General features: G+C 54.3%; 1 protein-coding gene across 2 annotated transcripts; it reads right to left on the bottom strand.

Annotated features, from left to right (window-relative positions):
* Nucleotides 1-2,122: 2,122 nt before the first annotated feature.
* Nucleotides 2,123-11,584, bottom strand: THEMIS2 (thymocyte selection associated family member 2). 2 transcript variants are annotated; one of them, XM_052810769.1, is made up of 5 exons: nucleotides 11,320-11,584; nucleotides 5,688-5,828; nucleotides 5,389-5,589; nucleotides 3,993-5,108; nucleotides 2,123-3,285 (listed from the first exon to the last, which is right to left on the bottom strand). In XM_052810769.1, exons 1-5 carry the CDS (start codon nucleotides 11,552-11,554, stop codon nucleotides 3,191-3,193), a joined length of 1,788 nt encoding a protein of 595 aa, XP_052666729.1. In that variant the 5' UTR covers nucleotides 11,555-11,584; the 3' UTR covers nucleotides 2,123-3,190. The 2 variants fall into 2 exon arrangements, with proteins under 2 accessions (XP_052666729.1, XP_052666730.1); XM_052810770.1 differs by lacking the exon at nucleotides 5,389-5,589.
* Between the last annotated feature and the right edge of the window lie 6,389 nt (nucleotides 11,585-17,973).

Below are 17,973 nucleotides of genomic sequence, written 5' to 3'. Positions count from 1 at the left end.
TTTTAAAGCATAACAGAGAAAAACACTAAGTTATGAAACAGCAGGGCTGATATTGGTGATGTATCGGGGTGGAGATAACAGGTTTTCATTTCCTGTTTCTCTGCACAATCCTGTGTTGTTCAGGAAGGCAGTGTGCTGAGGGCAGCTGCTTCAGCGTATTTCTGTCCTCTTAGTCATGATATGCTTCCTGTTCTATAAAATGCAAAGCTGAAAACTACCTTCTGCGAATTGTTTTGCATTTGTTAATGGGAGCACTTCAGGAGTTCATAAATATTCAGGAGCATTTTTCACCGTGACGGCGTGTAGCTGTTCTCACAGGAGGAACTTTTGTGGTGAATGTGTTGCTGAAAAGCAGGACCCCGGGATCTTTCAAGCTGAACGCTGAGAGACTGAAATGTGCTTGCTGCCCGCCAGATGGGAGCCTGGTTTGCTGCGCTGCGCTGACCTGTCCTTCGACTGCTGCCTGCCGAGTTCCCAGGGGCACGAGGCTTGCTGGAAAAACAGCACAGGCAGCTAGGGCTGATGCCGGTGGGCTCACAGGCTGGTCAACTGCAGCTGCCACGGGAGCTGCAGGTTGTGGGGCTTTTGTTACCTGGGACTGGTGAAGTGACCTGGCTTTGAAAAACCCTGTATGCACATCTGTGGGGCTGGCTGCTGGACACAGGGTGTCTGCTTCTGGCGTTCATGCTGGGGCAAACCCCACTGTCCTGCTCAGGTTCAGAGAGTGGCACAGCTGTAGTCCACAGTGCACTTCTGGGGCTAAAATGTGCTATAGATAGATGTATAACAGGTCAGCTTCCAGGCTGTGGAGTCCAGCAGATCTGGAAGCTAAACCTACTGTCATTTCCCTTTTGCAGGAAGTATGCAGGTTAGAAGGAAAATCCCTGATTTTTGGAAGTCAAGGTGAATGGAATTGCTTGCAGTAAAGAGAGTAGTTGTGTGACTGGGCAAAACGCTTGTGATGCGACTGGAGAGGAAAAAATCATCAGCTGGGGAGGGAGTTGAAGTCTTTGCGTGGTCTCCATTTGCTGTTTGATATTCAAAGCATCCAGGAGCATCTGCTGTTGTCCAGGTAGAGGGACAATTTGGAATAGTTCTTAAGGGACAGAAGCATTGGCTGCTTCACAGAAAGTCTGCATTTAAAACTGTCTGTGAACTAACGGTGAAATCCAAACTCAATGCTTTTGGCTCAAATAAAGGAGACAAAAACACTTGGGCATTTTCAGTTGTTCTGGTTTCTTCTATGCTGTGCTCCCCTCCTCCTCCCTGGAGCCCATCTTCTCCCCAGCCATAGTCCAGCAGTTAGTTTTTTCCCCGGGAGAAGGAAAAACTGGATTCCGGTGTGACTTAAACACCTGTTGGCCCCTGCCACTGGGGTGGGTCTCTCGGCTGAAGCTTCGTACATTGTATGAAGACAGGTGGAGAGAGTTGGGGTTGTTCAGCCTGGAGAAGAGAAGGCTCCAGGGAGACGCTATTGCGGCCTTTAAATACTTAAAGGGGGCCTATATGGAAGATGGAGAGATGTTTTACCAGGGCTTATAGTGACAGCACAAGGGACAACGGTTTTAAACTGAAAGAGGGTAGGTTTAGATTAGACATAAGGAGCATGGCACTGGAACAGGTTGCCCAGGGGGGTTGTAGATGCCCCATCCTTCCAAGTGTTCATGGTCAGGTTGGACGGGGCTTTGAGGAACCTCGTCTAGTGGCAGGAGTTGGACCAGATGATCTTTAAAGGTCCCTTCCAACCCAAACCATCCTGTGATTCTCTGATCCTACGCTTTGGGTGCCATTAATGAGTGGCTAGTGCCTGTTTGCAGATGAGAGCTGGGTTCTCCCTCCTTGGGTAAGTATTCATTGAAAGGACCTCAACAGCAATAGTCAGTGTCTCTCCCACAATGTTGATTTGAGGAGAGCATGCTGATATGGAGTGTAAATCCCAGGGCAGAACCAAAGCCAGAGAAGGAAAGCAGCCCAAACCCAAGGTAGGACTCAAGCCAAGTTCAAATGAATGAGACCCTCTCTGCAGCTTTGGGACTCTGCCCTAGGCACTGAGTGAGGAATAACATGAACTGAAAAACTGAACCCAAAGCTACTCTTCACTGGGAGGGGGGGGGGAAACAGGTTTGATCTTAAATGAAATTTAAAATTTATTTTCCAGCTCTGATTTGAAAGAGGAGTGCAGTGTGTGATGCAGGATTGAAATGCCTGCTCGCTTTTGGTGTAAAGCTCTCCCCTTGTCAGCTCTCTTCTCTTAATGCACATCAGGACTATGAAGTCTTTGCCGCTTTCCTGGGGCTTTGCCAAACTTCCAGGAAAAGAAGAGTTGAACTTTGGTCCTTATTTGGTTTCAGGTCATTTTTTGCATCCAATGCCATGAGTGCAGCAGGGGCCTTTGTAGGTGTCAAGAATCTGCAAGACTGCAATGAGCATGCTCGCAAGCAGGAGGGGACAGTGGAGGTCTAGGACAGACATAGCTTCCAGATGCAAGTGGATGAGCAAAAAATGGATGAGCAAACCAGCAAAACCTAAAGCCACAACGTTTTTACAGTGTTTCTACAACCTTGGTAAGAAATTAGGCTAGAGAGAGATGCATGTTTGGCTGTACTTGAGAAAAATGCAGCTTCTGCCTTATGAAAGTGCGTTTCTGACATGCAATTGTAACAACATGTCACTCCATGGTTTGAGCCCCAGCTGGGGCATAGCTTGCACTCTGTGAAGTATGTTGTCATGTCTCCTCCAAACCCCATCCCACACCATGTGCCAACAGTGTCTGGACATGCTGGCCTCAAAGCATCTCCATCTGGAAGCATCTGTAATCCCAGCCCAGACACCATGGCACCACAGTGGAGCTCAGTGAGCTCCGTGTCCCAGGGCCTGGGCTGGCATCTCGGTGCCATCTTGGTGGCCGCCCAGCTGTATGCTGGTCTGGTGCTGTCAGAGAGTCCCACAGGTGACAGCTGAGGACGCAGCCCACAGCACAACTCGGGGGTTTATTCTGTGCCCGGGGCTGCCCTGATGGCATACAGGCCGCTTGCCTTTAAGGAAAGCGGGCACCTTTCTGCAGGATCGAGGCAGTTAGTTGGAGGTTGCGCTGTGGATCCCTAGGGCTGTATTTAGCCTCTGCAAGCAACCAATGTCATGTAAGGTCTCAGAGTATTTGGAGGCTGGGTGTCTTCCAGGAACTAAAGGACTAGAAAGGAAAAATTGCCTGCATTTTGCAAATTGTCTTTTGAATGTTGTCATCAACAGTTTCGTAATCATGTTCTGTGCTGTTGCTCTCCGTGCCTGGAAGGGAAGAGAGAGCACAGCCTGCAGACACGCACCGCCATGGACCGTGGCAGAAACCCCGTGCCCTGACCTGCTCTCCTCACCTCCCTGCTCTGAGCTGCGCCTGGATGCGGCGGGGACCCAGGGTGGGGAGGAGAAGGGCCCCTTGTGGTGTGGTGGCAGCTGCTTTGCCCCCACGGACACCAGCCTCTGGGGCCACGGGTCCCCTGCGATCTGGGGGGGGGGGTGGGAAGGCGTTCCATGGCAGATGGAGGCCAAGGGCTTGTCAGTGGCGCTCACTGCGCCATCATCTTCAAGGTCAAGCCTTGCTTCTCCTCGTGTGTGGGACAAGGGGTTGGGGCGGCCTCCCCATGGATTCCCCCCCCCATGTGTGGGACAAGGAGATGGGGCAGACCAGACCCCAACCTGTGGGATGCAGGGGTGTGGTGATTGCCTGTGGGTCCCCCCCTGCATCTGTAACAAGGGGATGGGGAGGTGCAGCCCCCATGGGGGCCCAGCTGGCTGGGGTGTGGATGTCCCCAGCTGAGCATCCCTGCCCTGCGTCCCTGTGAGGACAGCCCTGAGGAGGGGGGTGCCCAGCAGCACCCCCAGTTACGCTCGACCAGCTGACACTGCCGGGGGGCCCCGTCCTCCCGCCTGGGCAGCACGTCTCCGGGCTGAGCCCCGCGGAGGGGTCGGGGCCCGGGAGGTGCCGGGGGCCTCACCTGCATCCCTGGGAGGTCCCCGCCGGCCGTGCTGGCGGGGGGTGCTCAGTCGGGGCGACGCCGGGAGCGGCGGCAGCGGAGGAGCTGGGCGGGCGCTCACTGGCGGGGGGACGGGGGCCGAGGGGCGCCTTCCCCCAGGGCCCGTCCCTGCCTGCGCCGGCTTGGGGGGGCCGCGGGGGGCGGCGGGGGCCGCGCTGCCGGGCAGCTGGGCCAGCAGCTGGTAGTAGAAGGCCTCGGTCAGCTCCTCCACCCGGGACCGGCGGGTGCACGGGGCCGGGGGGCGGACGGGCCCCTCGCTCAGCAGGAGGGAGAAGTCCAGCCAGCGCGGCGGGATCTCAAAGCCCTCCTCCGGCTCCTGGCAGAAGCTGCCCACCAGGAAGGGCTGGTTCAGGCGGGCCTCCAGCCGCAGGGCGGGCAGGGCGCCCAGGGCGTCCCGCTCCAGCCCCGGGTCGGGGGCCACCACCCGCACCTCGCAGGGCAGCGCCTGCCGCTCCAGCAGCTCTGCCAGCCCGTACTTCTTGCTGTCGCACGTCTCCTCCACGAAGCCGCCCCCCAGGTCCAGCGGCAGCAGCAGCTCCCTGCCTTCCTCTTCCTCCTCGCCGTGGCGGTGGCAGAGCAGCCGGGTGCTGGGGCCGGTCCCCTGCAGCCCCCGGGGCTCCAGCCGGTCGCCCACGCCCAGCGGGGGCACATCGTCCCCCCGGCCCTCGCAGTCCCGCGTCACCACCACGCGCAGCCGCTGGCCGGGCTGCAGGCCGGCCGCCAGCTCTTGCACCCCCGTGAACTGCCGGGGCCGCAGCCGGAACCGGCCCTGGTAGGTGCCGGACAGGAGAAAATGGCGGCCGCTGCCGGGAGCCGAGGCCAGGACTCGCCAGGCGCGGGAGCAGCCGTGGAGCCACAGCTGCTGCCCACGCTGCAGCCGCGGCACCCAGGCGCTCTTGAAGACAGCAGGGCCGGCCGGACCCTCCAGGATCTCGGCCTGGGCCGGCAGCACGTCCTCCATCCCCAGCACCTCGCTCAGCAGCAGCGGCCGGGCGAAGTGGATGTGCTGCGCCTCCTCCGTGACGTCCTCCACGTCCACCTCCAGCGTGGAGGGGATCTTCACCACGTCCCGGCGCACTGCAGGGGCAGAGCTGCCCTGACCCCGTGCTCAGCCCCTCACCGCCCCCCGTCCCGTCCCGTCCCGTCCCCGTCCCCTGCACCTGCAGCCACCCACACCATGTGCATCGGGGTCCCGGCACCAAACTGCTGTAGGCCCCCGACCCTGCAGCACCCTCATCCGGGCCCCACAGCATCCCTGCCCTGACCCCATGGCCCCGACCCCCCAGCACGCCAAGCCCGACCCCACAGCATCCCTGCCCTGACCCTGCAGCACCCCGCCTGCCCCGTCCGCACTCACGGTGCATGGCGGCGTGCACCTCGTAGACGGGGCGCAGGAGCAGGGCGTGTGGGCCGACGGCGGGGCACAGCAGGGGCTGTAGCCGCCCGTCCCGCCGCCCCAGCGCCTGGTGCAACGTCAGGCCCTGCTGCCTGCCACCCTCTGGGAAGTGTCCCCGCAGTGTCTGGTACGGCCCCCAGGCTGGGGCAGGCTGGAAAAGACCTGTGGGACAATGAGGCTGAGCCCACGGGGCCGTGAAGGTCTTCCCGGGGAGGAGGGCACCCATGGGGTGCGGGCTGGGGCAGGGCAGCCCCACTCACCCTTAAACGTCGGTGGCAGCTCCGTTGTCTGCCCTGTCTCTGTGTCCTCACAAACAACCTTCTGCAGCACCACGGCCATGACTTTCAGTAGGTCACCCGTCGACAAGCAGCATTCGTTGCCCGAGATCTCATACACGGACCCTGCAGGGTGAGGAGGGAATTTCCTCAAAGAAAATACCTCTACCGGCATTTCATAGAATCACAGAATGCTTTGGGTTGGAAAGGACCTTTAAAGATCATCTGGTCCAACCCTTCCGCCGTGGGCAGGGATATCTTTCACTAGATCAGGTTGCTCCAAGTCCTGTCGAACCTGGCCTTGAACACTTCCAGTGATCGGGCATCCACAACTTCCCTGGGCAACCTGTTCCAGTGCCTCACCACCCTCTGTAAGCTGTCCTTTACTGCTTCCTCAGAATACCTGCAGGTGATTGGCGCTCCTGTCCCACACTCGGGAGCTCCTGAATGGACTCAGACATAAGAAGGAGGTGCACGAGCAGTGACAGCAAGGGCAGGTGGCCCAGAAGTAGCAGAGAGACATGGTCTAGCATGCAGGGATGGAGTTTTAGAAAAGCCAAAGCCTGCCTGAAGCTGAATCTGTCGAGGGATGTGATGGGCAACAAAAAAAGGCTTCTGCAAGTACATCAACAGCAAAAGGACTGGGGACAACATCAGTCTGCTGCTGAATGGGGCAGGGGACCTGGTGACAAAGGATGCATCAAAGGCTGATGTGCTCAATGCCTTCTTGGCCTCAGTCTTTACAGGTATGACCAGCCTTCAGGACTCCCCCGAGACCAGGGGAAAAGTCTGGAGTAAGGAAGACCTGCCCTTGGTGGAGGAGGACCAGGTAAGGGAGCACTAAACAGAGTGGACATACTTAAGTCCGTGGGGCCTGTTGGGATGCACCCATGTGTGCTGACTTTGTGAGGCCACTCTCTATTATCTTTGAGAAGTTATGGGCAATCAAGAGGGGTTCCTGAAGCCTGGGGAAAAAAGCAGATGTCACTTCTTTCTTCAAGACAGGCAAGAGAGGGACCTACAGGCCAGTCACGCTCCCCTCAAACCTGGGAAGGTGATGGAGCACCTAATTCTGGAAACCAATACCAGACACATGAAGGATGAAAAGGTGATTGGGATTATTCAGTATGGATTTACAATGGGGAAACCATGCTTATCCAACCTGATCACCTTCTACAATGAGCTGACTGGCTTGGTGGACGAGAGGAGAGCAGTGGGTATTGTTTACCTTGACTTCAGATTCTTGGCACTATCTCCCATCACATCCTCATAGAGAAGATAATGAAGAATGGGTGGGATGAGCAGACACCGAAGTGGACTGAAATCTGGCTGAACAGCTGGGCCCAGAGGTGGTGATCAACAGCATGAAGACTAGTTGGAGGCCAGTCACTAGCAGTGTGCCCCAGGGATCGATACTGGGGCCAATCCTGTTTAACTTCTTCATTAATGATCTGGACAATGGGGCAGAATGCACCCTCAGCAACTTTGCAGATGACACAAAACTGGGAGGAGAGGCTGATACACCAGAGGGTCATGTCGCCATCCAGAGGGACCTTGGCAGGCTGGAGAAATGGGCTGACAGGAACCTCACGCAGTTCAACATGGAGAAGTGCAAAGTCCTGCCCCGGGAAGGAACAGCCCCTGGCACCTGCACATGCTGGGAGCCACCCAGCTGGAAAGTAGCTTGGTAGAAAAGAACCTGGGGGTTCTGGTGGACACCAGGTTGAACATGAGGCAGCAACATGCCCTTGCCTTGCTGCAAAGATGGCAAATAGTGTCCTGGGCTGCATTAGGCAAAGCATTGCCAGCAGGTCGAGAGGTGATCCTCCCCCTCTGCTCAGCACTGGTGAGGCCACAATTGGAATGCTGTATCCAGTGCTGGGCTCCCCAGTACAAGAGAGACATGGACATACTGGAGAGAGTCCAACAAAGGGCCACAAGGATGGTTAAAGGAGAAAAGGCTGAGAGAGCTGGGACTGTTCAGCCTGGAGAAAAGAAGGCTCAGGGGGACCTTATTAATGTCTGTAAATACCTGAGGGTGCAAAGAGGACAGAGCCAGGCTCTTCTCAGTGGAGCCCAGTGACAAGACAAGAGGCCATGGGCACAAAAGGAAACACTTGAAACTTCCTCTGAACTTAAGTGTCTTGATTTTGGCTGAGATAGAGTTAATTTTCGTTCTGGTAGCTGGTATAGTGTTACATTTTGGATTTAGCATGAGAAGAGTGTTGATAACACACTGATGGTTTTAGTTGTTGCTAAGTAGTGTTTATACTAAATCAAGGATTTTTCAGCTTGTCATGCCCAGCCAGCAAGAAGGCTGGAGGGGCACAAGAAGTTGGGAGGGGACACAGCCAGGGCACCTGACCCAAAGTGGCCAATGGGGTATTCCATACCATGTGATGTCATGTCTAGTATATAAACTGGGGGGAGTTGGCCTGGGGGCAGATCGCTGCGCTGGAACTAACTGGGCATCAGTCGGAGAGTGGTGAGCAACTGTATTGTACATCACTTGTTTTGTATATTCCAATCCTTTTATTATTATTATTATTATTGTTATTATTATTATCATTATTATTTTCTTCCTTTCTGTTCTATTAAGCTGTTCTTATCTCAACCCATGAGTTTTACTTTTTTTCCCAATTCTCTCCCCCATCCCACTGGGTGGGGGAGAATGAGTGAGCAGCTGCGTGGTGCTTAGTTGCTGGCTGGGGTTAAACCACAACAATAAGAAAACATTTTTTTACTGTGGTGGTGGTCAAGCACTGGAGCAGGTTGCCCAGAGAGGTTGTGGAGTTTCCGACACTGGAGGTATTCAAAACCCAGCTGGACAAAGTGCTGAGCAACCAGCTCCTGCTGACCCTGCTTGAGCTGGGTGTTGGCCTGGATGATCTCTCGAGGTCCCTGCCACCGCGGTGATTTAGTGATTCCCATCACAGGTAGTCATGGTATGTGCCATTAACAAATACCAGTTACACAGTGGGGGCCTCTCTGCTTGGCCAGCTGTGATGATGTCCCCCAGGGCAGTGGGGAGGGGGTTGAGCTGTGGTCTGGCCCTGGCCACAGGCTTTGTCTTTTCTGGGATGTAAGCCAAGCCCGGGTGTCCTGGCACTCATGGGTGCATGGATGTCCCTGAGGGAGCCCCAGTCCCTGTGGCTGTGGTGGGGCCAAGGGGACCCCTGACCCTGGGACTGCAGAAGGGGGCCATGGAATGGGGGTGGAGGGTGCGGGGGAAGGAGGGCAGCTGTTCAGGGAAGGGCAGAGCTGGCTCACGGTCTTAGCAGTGGGCAGAGGTGGGACTGGCACAGATTCACCCGGTGGGCAGGGCGAGCTGGTGCCTTTGGCCATGGTGGGAGCATGTTGGTTTAGGGCCCTGGCACACACGGCCGCCCCGGTTGGTCAGGGCAGGACGGATGGAGCCAAGGCTGGACATGCCGTCGGAGATGGGCTGGATATTGCCACCCGAGCCACAGAGAGATGGACACTGCTGCAGGCACTGCTGCACCACTGACCACCGCTCACTTGTGGAGCGCAGGTGGGAGCAGCGGGGTGAGACTGGGGGGAAGAGTGTCTGTCTCCCGTGAGTAGGGGGAACCTCAAAGTGGAAATGTGAAAAAATACACCACAGGAAAAGGTGGATGAAAGCTAGGAAGTTTCATAAAGTACTGCGTGTTGTGTAAGCCCCAGTCCCCCTCCTCCAGCCCTCCCGTGCCCCATCACACTGTGACAACATCAAGGGCATGGTCTGAAAAGGGAGGAAACACACAGCCAGGCTGCACTGCCTAGAGCACGGAGATGCCTCACATCCTGGGTGCAGAGACCCGGTTAACTCCATGCACACGTGCCATGGCTGGCCCCCTTGGCTGGCAGCAAGACACATAGACACACGTGGCTGTGGATGCCCTGCACAGGACCCCAAAGCTCCACCGCAGTACCAAGCCAGATTGGTTTTGCAACATAAAGCAGGATCAATAATGCAGAGGATGTGAGGAGTGAGTGGCTGGGAGAGGAGCCCGTGAAGGGGCCGAGACCAGCAGCAGTTTTGTTTAACATCTTGGGGACCCACCCAAATTTTTGCTAGCAAAAAGCTAGAAGTAGTAAGATCTTCAGTAATGGCAGGAAATCCAGAAATGTTCAAGAAATAGCATCAGTGCAGGATGGCACATCTGCAAGGTGCAACACTGATTCCCAATGCACTCTGATCTGTCTGCAAGGTCCAGCACTGTTCACCACCAGCCAAGGGAACACGCAACCAGGAGGTTAGCTGAGGGGTCTTTGTTGGGCTGATGCTTATTTCTAAGGAATCAAAATACCTGGAAGCTTGTACAGCCCATGTCCTGGAAAGCTTCCAGCGCTGGTAACCGTGCAGGGGTCATAACGGGAGAAAAGCAGTGTGGAAGAGCACAATGTGAATGGATGGAGGCTGAACCAATGTAACTCAGATGAGAAACGCAGCAGGAAAGATTCAGTGCTTGATCATGCAGCAAAGGGACAGGGGTAGATGTGCCTTACCTGGAGCCAGAGCCTTTCCTGGAGCAGGAGCTCCTCAGGCTATGCTACCACATCACAATACCCTCCAACCCAAGCAATACCCCCTTCTGCCCTTAAATCTCTGCATTCATTGAGCTGCTACCAAACCTTCTGTGCAGCCCCAAAATTCTCCCCTCCCTGGGATGAACTCATGACAAATGCCCTGCTGTGCGAAGCAGAAAGCACCAGCTACCTCACCGCGACTACCAGCAACTGCGAAACAAACTGACTGCTGCTGTTGAAACAGCAGCATTTTTACTCATTTAGCAACGTTAAGATGTTATCAAAGCCACCAGAAGTCTTTGGGAAAGCTAAACATCCACCCCAACTGAGCTACAGAGAAGCAGAGTGAGACCACCCCAACCAGTTCTGCTCTTCAGAAGTCAGTGTAACCTAAACAAATGCTACAAATCCTACAAGTCTTGATGGTAATGGCCACATTGGTGTTGCCAGGATCCCACTGTGCATTCCCAGCATTTTTGGAAGCCCCCAAATCTAGCAAAAGCATTTGCTAATTTCTGGTTCTCTTTCACCACCAACGCTGCCACCAGCTGAGGAAGACATGTTGGTCAAGGCTTCTCCTCGACCTAAGATGTCTCCAGGGACATGACCTGGGAGGAAGCAGAGGGCTCAGACCAGGCGGCTTCCCTGTGCCCTTGCTGGACTCCTCGCACCAGGGCCAGGGGCAATGCTGTCCCACTTTCCTCCAGTGACCGAGAATGTGGCTCCATTCCTGCCAGATCCACCGCCAGCAGGTAATTCACTGCCTGGGACGAGAGCTGTACATGAAGCGGAGGACCAACTTGGATGGGTTTTGGTGCTCCACCGCTTGCCTAGCAGCACGACTGAATGCACTGGGGCACTCAGCTGGGTGTAGAAGAGAAAGTTTTTTGCAAGAAGCTGTGCCCTAGGCACCAGTGTCTGGTGGTGGCATGAGGACCTGTGCCTCTCCCTGGGCATTGGCACCCTGGGGGCAGGGGACCAGCCATCTTCAGGGCAGGAGAAGGGAGCCTGGCCTGCAGTGGCATGGTGGGGGGAGGTGGCACAGCCTTGGGGCACCCTTTGGAGGCAGTGGGCACCCAGCACTCACCTTGGAAGTAGACACCAGAGCAAATCCTGAGGATGCGGGGCAAGGTGGCTGGGTCCAGGGAGCAGATGTATTCCTGGAAGGAGAGAGGCTCCATGGCTGTGCTTCTGGGTGCTCCGGGGCACTCTGCAGAGAGGGGAACTGCATGGGAAGCAGCTCTAGCCTCTGCTTTCACTTCTGCCTGCCTTTCACTTCTGCTTCTAGCAGTGGCAAGTTCCCTCTCTGGCCATAGACCCATACTGCTGGCAGCCCTCCAGCCTGCACAGATTGAATGCTGTGCTGCTGGGACAACCCTCTTCCTGGGCCCCATCACCTGTCATGGCTTGGTGTCCCCCAGACCTGGCCCTGGTGGTGCCGCTGGTGCTGAGGGTGGGTGAAGGCATGGACCCCCCTGCTCTGTCATAGTGCTGTCCTGGCTGGACCGATGCTCCAGCCTGTCCTACCCAGGCTGCATGCATCTCCTGTGTACCAGCCTGCCCTGCCCTCTGTGGCTGGGGCCAGAGAGAGCGATGGTGCCGTGGAGCAGAGGGCAGGTCCGGGCAGACCACGCCAGAGAAAGCAAAGGGCTCTGTCCAGATAGCCCTCACCCCTTACAAACACACAGGCACCTCCATCCTGCTCACCTCTGGGCTTTCAGACCCCACTTGCCCTAGCACAAACATCCCATGCATCATGCCCTGGCTGTGTTCAGCATGTGGAAGAGAGGGGAGTTAGTGGGTCTGGACTGCGTGTCACTGCGGCAGCACCAGCTGTGGGAAAGGCAGAGCCACATTCCCACACCTCCACGACAGGCAGCAGCACCCATCTCTCCTGCAGAGATGGGCCCCGTCCTTTGCCAAAGCAGCTGAGCAGAGTCCCCGTGGCTGCCAGCCCCACAGGCTGCCAAGGTAGAAATGGCAGTTCCAAGAGCTGCTGCTCCTGACGAACTTCTTTGTAATGATTTTCCTTTAACTTCCCGTATGAATCAAACCAAAGCTGCAGGCTAAGAACAGGAGCAGGATGGGACAATGTAGATATGAAACTTGGAGAAAGATATTTTTAAGTAGATGATGCAGAAAAAGAGGTCTTTCTGATTTGACTCTAGCTGAGAAAGTCAGCTGCACTTAACAAGAATTTGTGTTTCCCATTATTCAGTACAGGATGAATCTGAGGGACAGAGGGTCCTGGCGCGTCGAGAATTCTCCTGCACAAGGCAATTTCAGCATGCCATGCAGGGTGTCACGGCAGCAGGGGTATCTAGAGGACTTTGGGCCGAACTGACACTTGGAGCTGGACTATCTTTGGCAGCAGAGCAAGTCAGACGTGTCAAGGTCTTGACAACCTACAAGGATGGAGACCTTCCACCCCTCTGGTGATCTGCTGAAGGGCTGCACCACCCTCTCAGAGAAGATGTTTTCCCAACGCCCAGCCTGCATCTCTCTCACTATCTTGTCTGCTATTGCTGGGAAGAATTTGGCACCGCTGTCAGCAAAACTGTCCTTCAAGCAGTTGTGGGCTGCTGTTAGATCGCCCTTCTCCTCTTCACCAGACAAAACCAGCCCAGCTCGCACAAACACTCCTTGGAGGTTGTGTGCTCAGCCCCATGACCATCTTGGTCTCCCTTTGGTGGTCCCTCTCCCACATCCCTCTTCTTGAACACGGGGTTTAACACTGGGTGTGGTATTCCCAGTGCAGGCAGGCAGCAGGGATAGCTTCCCTTGATCTATGAGCCATGATCTGGTCTTAGTCCAGCACATAGTTTGCCCTGTTCACAGCAAGAGCACAGGTGTGGTGTTGCACGTTTAAGAGTGGCAATATAGGGGAAAAGTTATGGGAACTGCCATATATCAGCTTCCCTTGGAAAGCCAGCAAGATGCTGACTCTGTTCCCCAGCAGGACAGGTTGTCCCAGGTAGGCAGGCTCAGCATCACTGCAGAAGGTAAACAGATGCTGAGCCCATGCTGATGGGACATTGCAAGATTTACAGCTGGGCAGCAGCACACAAGTCCACGTGGAACTAGAGGAATGAAGCTAAAGCGGGTAAAAGAGCCTAAGCAGCAGCAGTTTAGATGCCATCAGCTTTATCATCATGAAATGGGAATGGGGGACAGCGCCTGGGAGGAATATCCTTTGTACCAATAGCTGGGAAGAAAGTGTATTTTATTGTATCAAACAATGTCAAGAATCCCTGAAGGGCAGGACCAGACTAACCATGGGAGGTCAGGAAACTCTCAATACAGTATAGAGAAGCCCCCCAACCTGCAGAACTTGTCCCTCCAGGGGTGTTTTGCTGCTTTAAGGCAGAATCCAGGGAGAAGCTGAACAGATGTATTGCTCTGGACATCACAGGGCAAGTGCAAGAGCCAACAGCAAAGGTCTCCGCACACCAAGTATCTATTCTTTCATTCCCAAACAGGCTCTAAAGAACCAGCCATATGCCTAGACAGTCCAAAACCCCAGTGGCAAGGCTGACTCCAGGGCCCCTCTGCAGGGAACAGGTGACTGTGGTTGTGGTGGGTATCCGTGGCAAACCAAAGCGTGGATTTTTGTACAACTGAGACCTATATTTGCAGCTGCAGGAAGAGAATGAGGGTGTCCCCTTCCGACGTGTTGGTCTAGTTAAAACAGAAGAGCCTGACCACAGCCACCCCTGCATACTTGTGCTCTGCTGCCAGTCTGGGGAAAATGGGAGGGGGACAGGGAACAGAAGGAATTAGTTTGAAAATCAGTCATAGAAAAATATGTCTAAAAACAAAATGTCACTTCAGGAACCAGAAACCTACAGTGGCCTAAACTGGACAGCTCAGCAGCCCGTGGTTCAGCACGTAACAAGCTGGTTGTGGTTGGAGAAGATACCAAAGACTGCTCTTTGCTGAGGTTTCCTCCCAGGGACATGTGATAACCTAACACTGAGCAGAGCTGGCACAGAGGAAAGACCCAGCACTAGCGCAGCTCCGTGGAGTGTTTCTGGGACACCGCTGGTCCAGCAGCCCCTGATGGCCAGGGCAGGTGAGCAATATAGGGAAACGTGCTCAAGGGGGATGCCAATACCCCAGCTGTAGAACGTGACCATGAAAGGGCAGCTGAGGACCCAGTGTGAAAATCTCCCATGGGAAGTCTGGAAAATAAAAGCAGTCATAGCGGTGTCCAAGCCCTGGACACAGATACAATGAGCACAGCCACGGAGAGCAATCATCGTCAGCTCAAAAGCTCACTGGCTCTTGCCTGAAAGAGGCTTCTAGGAGCAGGTCTCCAGGCTGCTGAGCTCCAGCAGCAAAGAGCCAGGGCTTGGCCACAGTGAGTCAGAACAAAGGAGGAAGCAGCACCTCTTCAGGAATGGGGAAGAGCTGCAAGGAAAGGGGCATGAGGAGAAGCAAAGACATGTTCAAGACAGCTCACTATGGGCCAAGGGGCTGAGCAGCTCTGCTTTGGGGCCAATGAAGCCTGCTGTCCTCTCCTGGTAGCTCAGCCTTAAGCCTGATTTCATCAGGGGATGGGTAAAGCAGGCTGTTGCTTTGCAGCTACCCAGAAGCAAGTTTAGCAGACTCATGAGCTTTGGGATGCCTCTGGGAAAAACAGAGCAGTTGTAGGAGGAAAAGGCAGCAAACCTGTCAGGGCTCCATCATCCCAAACACGGCCAAAACACTGAGCTGAATAAATGGGTGGAGCATTTTCACTTCCTCCCACTTGCCACTGGGCTGTTGTGCGCCTGCCTGCTCTGCCTGTGAGCAGAGGGACAGGCCAGACACAGTGGGGCCCTGAGAACTGCTCCTATATTCTACATGCTAATTGAAACAAGCCCATCCCCTTCCACGAACAGCCCTCACTTCCCCACAACAAGCAAGCGCTCTGCAGGGGCTGAGGAAAGACCATTCTTTCCCCATAGCAGACATTTCCACATCCGCCACCTGGGGCCTGACGCCAGGATGGCTTAGGCTAGACACATGGTCCCTGGACTGAAGGTCCTTTGTGAGCACTGTCTCCACCTCTCCAAGTTCAATTTCAGAGGTGATGCTGCCCAGCAGTTGCCCCTTCAGAGGGGTCCCCTGTGACAGCAGGGCAGTATATAGAGATGCTCCAACTCAGCAGCATGTGCAGCAAAAGAAATCAGAGCACCAAGTGCTAAAACTGCTCACCCCAGGAAGCAGGACCCAGCTCATGGCTAAGGCCAGAGGAGCTGTGCAGCAGAGAGGCCAAGAAAAGAGGGAACGTCAATAGCGGAGGGCTCTGATGGCACTGCAGGGTCATGTACAGCGCCTTGATGATACTGTCCATGCTCGCCTGTCGAAGCTCACAGGCGCTTCCCTGCCATTCACTACCCAGACCTGTGCTAAGGCTGACCCAGCATCACCTCTTACTACACAGGACATGCCCTTATGTTCTCAAAGGTCAGTGACTGGACCCAACTGAGACAGTATCTCCCTGCAAAGGGATCCCCTCCTCCTACTTCAGGCAATCACGTACCACCACAGAACACAGCACGGGGTGGTGGGTGAACCAGGACCCACAAGCAGTTTTCTTTCTTACCCTGCTAAGGCTCTAACAAGGGTGAGGATAGACAGTAGTAGGAGCAGGAGACTTCCATCAGAGGAAGTTGTCACCTTCTGCCTCATGCAGTGAGCCAGGAAACAACGCAATTGCTTTTCCCCCCCCCTCCAGTTGTGCATTTACCTGAGCAGAGCAGAACACACCCATTGTTAACATCGTGGACAATTATAGGTGAAAATTCTGCTGGAAATGGTTTGCAGAAATTCAAATGCTGAACTAGGTAGGAGCGATGGACTTGACCAGGATTCCGTTCAGCAGCAAGCAACTGTAAAGCCTACATCTTAGTACAACTAGTTGTGTTCTAGTTGAGTAACTGAGATGAAGTTGTTAAGAGATAACAAGAAAACCATAAAACCTCTCTAACAGATGGGGCCGGTGATATCAAATGAGGGGAAAACTGCTAGCCAGCAACTGTCACTTGTCAAAGGGCTATTATCAGTTCCACACAGTTGCCTTTTGCGAAAGACAGGCTGGGCAGAAATATCCCTTTTACTAGAGATTGGTTATTCCCCCCCCGCAAAAAAAAAAACCCCACATAACCCAAGAGGAAGCAACGAGCACACAGCAAACAGTTCACGTAAGTCACATGAAGTTTCTGTGCTCCTAGGCTGATAACCACACATTAACAAGGGAAGAGCAAACAAGCACTGCATGTAAAGGAGAGCTCTTTCTGTAGTGTTAGCAGCTCATCTGAAACATTCACGCAGTGCTGTCTCCTGGCTGAGAGGAGGCTGCTGAAGAGATGTTCCTGTGCATTGTTTTAGCTTTCACTGTGCTCGCTGGCAGATCTTGTGTGCAGCATCTCATAGGAGCATTTACAGCGAGTCTGCAGTGCAAAGAGCTTTTTGGCAGCTGGTGCTGGCAGGAGACAGATAAGCTTTACAGCACAACAATGGTCACTGAACGAGTAGTTCTTTCTTCTCCGGTTAGGACCGGTTGATCACATCAGGAGTCCTGCATTTCTCTCGAAAAGATTCAAAGCACACTATAAGCTACCTCCCTACTGCCTGCCATAGGTTGTACTCAGTATCACACGGAGATGACAGTTTTTGGTGCTACTGAAACCCTGACCGAGCCCTGGGCAAATCTCTCTGCTGTGCTGTGCCCTAAACAACGCTTCAGGATCTGCCCTGAAACAGCCAACAGCCAGGCTCTCTGCCTTCATAGCAGTCCCTGTGAGCACAGGACACCCTCCACCCCTGTGTGTAGGGCTGTTAGCTGCCTTGCTGCTCCCCGAGTCCCTGCCATAGATGCTCTAGATGCTCAGGGAGACACAGTGATGTTCTGTCATGTCCCTACTGCTCAGGTGACAACTGGTGGATAGAGCTACTGGGAAAACACACCACTGGTTTCCTATTCTCACCCATAGGGTACCATTCCATCCCACACGACATCAGAGATTTTATTACCATTTATTTCTAGACTTCAAACTTCTCACCTGGGCTTGTTACACTCATTTTCTTACTCTGCCCATTTTAGCCACGACCTTGGCCACTAGACAGCATTCCCAGGCTCAGAGAGGCAAGATGTTTAGCTGTCAGCACCCTCCATTGTACCAGTTCTCCTACCCATAGGGTTTAATCTCTGTTTCCTTCATGTAGCCTGGCTGGAAGAAAGGGTAAGTGAAGCAGAGACACAGAAGCAGATGTGCTCAGGGACAGGCAGATGATCTCTGTGCTATACGACAGAGAAAAGCTCCCATGGAGAAGTCAGGAATGAGCCTTGAACTGGCCAACTTCAGGTCACAGGGATGAAAATCACACCAATCACAAGCAGCTACAGGGAGCAAAGTTGTATACCTGCTCTTCTGGTGTCCAAACTCAACTGGGGAAACATAAAAATTGCCTAAAGAACAAGTGAAGTTTCCACAGATTTTAGGCAGTCCCCAAGTCATTCTGCACTGCTTGTCAAAGTCCTAAACTTTGCTGCTGTTTGGCTGCAGCTGGGGGCCTGCAGTTACAGCATGTAGGTCAGAGCTCCTCAGAAGCAGGAACTGTGATCCTGCAAGCAGGGCCCCAGACAGATGAGAACAGAAGATATGTGAAGTCAGGGGATCACATCAGCTGCTAGGATCCAAGGAAAACTGGTCCTCAGTCTGAAGCATCCTCACCTTCAAGGTTTGTAACACTC

The sequence above is a fragment of the Harpia harpyja genome, chromosome 16 (genome assembly GCF_026419915.1).
Source record: "Harpia harpyja isolate bHarHar1 chromosome 16, bHarHar1 primary haplotype, whole genome shotgun sequence".
Lineage (NCBI taxonomy): Eukaryota > Metazoa > Chordata > Aves > Accipitriformes > Accipitridae > Harpia > Harpia harpyja.
Note: the sequence above shows the minus strand (reverse complement) of the source record. Positions and strands in the feature narration are given on the sequence as shown.

Coding starts and splice junctions, on each gene's coding strand:
- THEMIS2 (XM_052810769.1), bottom strand. CDS start 11,554: ATGGGTCTATGGCCAGAGAGGGAACTTGCCACTGCTAGAAGCAGAAGT. Junction 5,109..5,388: donor GGTGCACGCCGCCATGCACC/GTGAGTGCGGAC, acceptor CTGCCCCTGCAG/TGCGCCGGGACGTGGTGAAG. Junction 3,286..3,992: donor GGGACCTCCCAGGGATGCAG/GTGAGGCCCCCG, acceptor CTTCCCTTCCAG/GCACGGAGAGCAACAGCACA.